At 33.2% G+C, this 6,175-nt stretch overlaps 1 protein-coding gene across 1 annotated transcript; it reads right to left on the bottom strand.

Annotated features, from left to right (window-relative positions):
• Positions 1–846: 846 nt before the first annotated feature.
• Positions 847–4,727, bottom strand: LOC119665693 (putative nuclease HARBI1). The gene is made up of 7 exons (XM_038074926.1): positions 4,349–4,727; positions 2,024–2,191; positions 1,806–1,968; positions 1,612–1,747; positions 1,413–1,557; positions 1,003–1,355; positions 847–882 (listed from the first exon to the last, which is right to left on the bottom strand). Exons 1-7 carry the CDS (start codon positions 4,725–4,727, stop codon positions 847–849), a joined length of 1,380 nt encoding a protein of 459 aa, XP_037930854.1.
• Positions 4,728–6,175: the final 1,448 nt, after the last annotated feature.

Raw genomic sequence — 6,175 nt, forward strand, 5'->3', positions numbered from 1 at the left:
TATAATTGTAGCACTAGTACTGGTTTTCTTTTTAACAGGAATTGGTATATTTTTTTCAGCTTTAAGCTTTTCATTTTCTCTTAGTAGAGATTCGCAACCTTTTTCTAATGACTTGATCTTTTCTGTAAGATGTTTTATGCTGTCTTCAAGCTCATTAATCTTAAGGGACTGCATCGAGTTCGTAGGTTGATCATTTCCTAGCGATTGTGATGAGTTATTATTTAGTTTCATTTTATTGGCTGTGGCAATTTCACTAGCTATTTTTGCTATATTTGCTTCGGACATTGTTTTGTTTGGATGTTTGGCTGTTGGATGGTTATTTATTTTAATGTCGTCTGAAGTAAGCATTACATAGCTGTTTAGGCCATTTTCACTGATTTGAGAGTGCCGCCGTGTAGCACTATTACTCATACACTTGTTACAAATTTATAAATAAGTAAATTTATTTATTTTTATTTATTTTTATATAAGTTTGTTTTATTTTACTTTTAGTAAAATAGTTGAAAAAATAAATATGTAATATTTGTTTATGTGTTTAAATTTAATTCTTGAAAGTTACACTGTGGCAACACTACAAATATAATTTCTTACTTTCGATCATATGCTGTCTCTATCAGCTGTTTGAGCAAAACTTAATTTTGATTTTTTTGTGCTGGTTTTATTATTTCTTTGCAAACTTAAAATTTAATTTGATTAACAAAAATTTTTTATATTACAAAAAAAAAACTGATTAACACCGTCCACTGGCACTGTTTTTTCACAGATTCCTTTATTTAAGGTCTATTGTTCAAATTATCATAACTTTGAAATTTAAATTTAACTATTTCTAGTCAAAAAAGACAAAAGTTACGGAGTGAACACTTTTTGCGCGCGCTTATGAGACTGTATAAATAAAACGAAAATAACAATATAAATAAATATATATTTAAACTTTTAATAAAAAGTCAATTAAATAAAACCCAAATAATATTGAAAATAATTATTGATTATTTCTTCTCTTACTAGAAACGCTTCAGGGACGGGTTCTTGTGCTTCAAAGTCATTATCTTCATTTATTTCTTCGTCCGTGTTTTCTGCGCAGTCAACATCATTAACTTCGTTCATTATATTATGTGTAATAATGAAGTTATGTAGAACCAAACATGAATTAACAATTTTGCCCTCTGTTTCAGGATCATACATTAAAGTTCTTTCGCTACTAAAGCAACGAATTCTACTTTTTAATAATCCGAAACAACGCTCAATCCAATTTCTCGCCTTTCGATGTTGCACATTATAATTGTTATGTGCCGTCGACAAATTATTTCCTTGAACAGGTGTCATCAAAAAGGGTAAGAGGGGATAACCGCTATCTCCTAAAAATTAAAACAGAATTAGTTTCTCAAAAAAATTAATGTACAATCAAGTTTTACCTATTAACCGGAAATTTCGGTCCCCATTTTCGTACTTTCGAGTAAGAAGCACTCGTAAGGCGCTGGCTCTCCATATGGATGCATCATGTGCAGTGCCGCCGAAGCGAGCATTACAATCTAAAATTTTTAGATTATAATCGCATACCTAAAATTAATGCGTATTATTATAGTATGTAAATAAATTAAATTTGAATCATACCACTTGAACATTTAGCGAATGTCCTCCTTTTCTGCAGTCATACACATGCTCAATAGCTAAGTTCGGGGTTTTAATTTTTATATGAGTGCAATCAATTGCACCAATTACCCCTGGAAACCGAAACTTTTCATAAAATCTGCAAATAATTGTCGATTAACTACATTGTATTTTAACACAAGATTTCGAAGATATACTTCTCTTTTATAGCGCATAATTTCTGAATTGTTCTGGGCCATTTGATGTACTTTACTACAAAATACCGATTCATTATATTTGCAACCTGCTTAACGCATCTACTAACAACTGCCTGAGAAACATTTAACAAAGAGCTTTGGCCCACACAACGCTGATAACATCCTATAAATTAACATAATTGATTCACTTTTTTTGCAATTATTAAATATCAACTTACCTTGAGCAAAAAAGCGCAATGCAACAAGTACGCGTATGTCCCTTGAAATTCCATCTGATCGTCTTCTCGGTACCATGTACGGAGTTATTTCTGCCAAGAAAAGCTTACATAAATATTTCGAAAGACGAAATATTTCAATAAAACGCGCATCAGATATAGCGAAGGGGTCTGTAGAATTCCGCAAACATTTTCTTTTCCAATGTAAATGATTCCGTGAATCTCTCACATAACCAGAAAAAACAAATCTCCTTCTTATCAAAAAGTCCATTATTTAATTAATTCGCACACCAATGTTATATTAATTGAATATTAATTTTAATTTCGCAATTGCTAAATATTTTTTGTTGAAGTATGTGCTTTTAAATTTAAATTCAAATTTAAATTATAAGTCCAACAGCTGACAATTTTTGTATTTATTTTGACATTTCAGTGCATTTCAGCATTTTCCGCATCGCCGGATAAATTTAGCGAAGAGATTGTGTTAGCAGAATCGCACGATCGCTAATTCTCCTAAAATAAGCGAATCGCTTATTTAAGAATTTTAGCGAAGAGATTGGAGTTTTAGCGATAGCGATTAGTGGAATCGCCCTGCAGGTTTCACAACCATACAGGAGAACTGAAAGAACGCATGCTTTAAATAAAGATTTTTATCTTTGTGCTTAAACTATAGGTAGTGGAGCTCTACACTTTACAAAGCCTTGTAAAAGCACCAAGGGCTTTCTCTATTCTTCTTATCACATCTTGCGCTGTACCTCCATTTTTAGACACAATACTCCCTAGATACTGGAATTCATTTACGCGCTCAATGGTCTCCATTTCCAACTTCAAAGGTTCGTCAATTCGATTGTTTATTCGAACTTCTTTTGTTTTCTGTGCATTGATTTTTAGTCCGACTTTGTACGACTCAAAAGATAGGTCATTAAGTTTCTGTTGCGTATCATCAAGCCGATGTGACAACTCGCATTTGTCATCAGCATAGTCCAAACACTCTAGCCTAGTGTTCGGTGACAGTGGGTTCCATACAATACCTCGTACCTTTCCTTTATTTGCTTTCTTGGCCACTGCGTCAAGCACAATTAGAAATAGCAGTGGGGAAAGGATGCATCCTTAACGTACGCCAGAAATTGTACAAAAGGGCTGTGACAGTTTGTTGTCGTGTAAAACTGGCACTTAAATTGATCATAGTTTTATGCAATTACTGAGACTATTTTAGCTAGGACACCAATAGTTTTCAACTCTGCCCATATGCAATTTCGATTTAACGAATCAAACGCCTTTTCAAAATCGATGAAAAATAGATAAAGAGGGGATCGCATCTCTATAGATTGTTCTATGATAATTCTAAGACTGTTAATGTGGTCAACACAGGATCTTCCGCTTCTGAAACCCGCTTGCTCTGGTCGTAATAGTACTTCAACAACTTTTACCATTCTTTCTAGAATAATTTTCATAAATATTTTCATCACAGAACTTAGAACCGTAATGCCGCGCCAGTTGTTACAGTCACTTAAGTCTCCTTTCTTGGGTATTTTGATTACAATGCCATGAAGACAGTCAGAAGGATAAGTTTCTGTTTCCCAAATGGTTTTGAAGAGCGGGTATAAGAGCGGCACTATCTTTGTTAATTTTGTTTATTTTAGCACCTCTTAAGTTGCTTTTTTGAGGACTAAGTTTTCGTTTAATATTGACATAGCGTTCCATGCCTGTTTGGATTTTAGTTTTATTTTTGGACTCGTTAAGTCGGAAAATGCAGGCGATGCTGCTGAAGATTCAATGTTTGGTAAGCTTTTATCGGTTTGTGTAGTCTTCTGGGGGCAACTTGTTTGATACGTCTATTACTAGATAAGCATTACGTTTGTTTGGAATGCTTATTGTATGTCTTCTCTCTGGGGGAGGATTTGAATTACTCATTTGCATACGTGGTTTTGTATGCAAATAGCAGGTTTGCTATAAAATTTACTTATTTTTTTTTTGCTATTGAAATAAGTTGAATTAAAATTGATATAAAAAATAAAAAGAGATGAAGGAAAGATAAAAAAAAAAATTAAGTATGTATATTATGGTGGGTATAAGGGCGAAATTTTTTTTTTCGATTTAAAATACGCATACCTCTTATTTTTTTCTATTTGATACTAGAAACTAAAATAATAAATATTATCCCAAACTTTTAACAGAAAGTTTGTATTGAAACTATAGAAGACATTTAAGACCTTCATGTTTATTCAGTAAATAAAACACTATTTTACCGGTATCATATATTTGTTAAGTATTTATTATTAAAATGATGTTAATTATTTAATTTTCTTTTTAGGGTTTGTTTGTTACAGTCAGGATAAACATATCTGTGTTCTTGTACGCAGCGTAGTAAAAATTCCTTTTGTTCGTCTTCAACAATGATTTTGCGATGAAAGTCTTGTATTAACTTAACCGCTCTTTCTGCTGCATCATTAACTGCTCTCAGTGTCAGCACCTTGTTTTTGGCATATTGAAATGAAGCATTACTAGACCATGAAGTAGGACGTTCGTTGAGAAAACTTTCATCAATTTTGAGTCGATTAAACAAAGCCTTGCTTTTGAATGAAATAAAGTCATCGATGTTTTTCTCGTAAAGTGAACCACAAAGTTTATCTTTTGAAGGGGTAGATCGTTTACTGTGGGCTGATGGGTTTTCTTTGGCTAAGTTATTAACTATATTTGAAATCATCGTCAAATAGGGACAAGACAGCCACTTCATCAATTAAATACCATAAATGCTGACAGAACTTTTGTTTAACTGTTTTTGAGATAATTTTGTCATTTGTTTCATAAGCCTTCATGGTCTTTACAAAACACAAATCCTGGTAAGGTGCTTTTACTGCTGAAATACATTGCAGCCAAGGTTTGACGTAGGATGTCACGATGAACAGGCAGACGGCTAACAGAGCCGTTTTATCCTTGTTAGGCATTCTAAATTGAGAGCTAAGTAATGAAATTTTTAATAAATAAATTGTCCTCGCCATCCATCGCGCTTGGTGCATGGCACCTGGAGGTCGATTCTTAAATTTCTTTTCTGTATCTCCACCAAGGAATATTATTGAAAGCTCTATTAATTCTCTATAGTCGTTTCTAACAATTTTCTTAGTCAATTCAGTTCAGTAAAATTTCAGCAGTTTGTCAATTTCTAAAGCATTCAGTAAGATAATCTTTCTGTAGGATACTGTAATTTCTTAGGATCGATATTTGTCCAGTTTTCTTGCAACCTTTTGAATAATGGAATGTTAGGATTGTTAGTAACTTGATTAATTTTAGCTTCAAATACGCCTTTTAATATCAATTCGTAGATGTGATGGCGGCAAGCAAAAATAAGCATATCTCGATTAAATTTTTGTACGAGAAGCACACAAGCACAATTAATACGACCAGTATTTGAAACAGTAGTATCACAACAAAGGAGTTACACTTTATTATATCTTCGATATTCCAGTCAATAACCGCATTCCAAACTGTCTGTGCCTATTCACTTCCTGTTCAGTTGTCTAATTTTGGCACCGCAATAAAATGTGTTTTATCACCATACGAAATAACAATCGGAAGACGTTCTTCTCCACATTTGCGCACATCTAAAGCCGGCAAGAGTTTGCCATCCCAATAGATAGTTACAGTGTCTGGTACTTCGTTTTGGAAATCAACGTTAATAATTTCTGCACGCTGTTTTCGTTTTTCTGTGCGAATTCTTTGAATGGGGACTTGTTTATAGGAAATTCGTCAGTATTGTATCCAAGTGCCTCAATAGTAGCTTCAAAAATAAATACAGAATTTCTCATACTGAACTGAAACCTATCTAAAGCTGCCACTTACTTTGGAGTGATAAAATTTTTCCTCATAGAAGTTTTTTTAGTATCGGACTGTGCACTTCCAGTTTGGATGGGTAAATTTTCTTGTAGATCCATTATTTCAGAATCAGAAGATAAATTTTCTTGATGAGATAACGTCGTAGCAGTTAAGGATAAACAATAATTACCACAACGTTTTTGTTCCTAAATGTTTCAAAGACGCTCTTTTTCCTCTTTTTCGACCAATTTTCTGTCCATTCCAGCTAAGTAATCAGGTCGACCTGGTTCTCTCTGGCGCTGCAAGAAGGTTTTATTTTCATTTATCTTTATTAATTGAAGC

Source organism: Teleopsis dalmanni, chromosome 1 (assembly GCF_002237135.1).
Source record: "Teleopsis dalmanni isolate 2A chromosome 1, ASM223713v2, whole genome shotgun sequence".
Classification (NCBI taxonomy): Eukaryota; Metazoa; Arthropoda; class Insecta; order Diptera; family Diopsidae; genus Teleopsis; species Teleopsis dalmanni.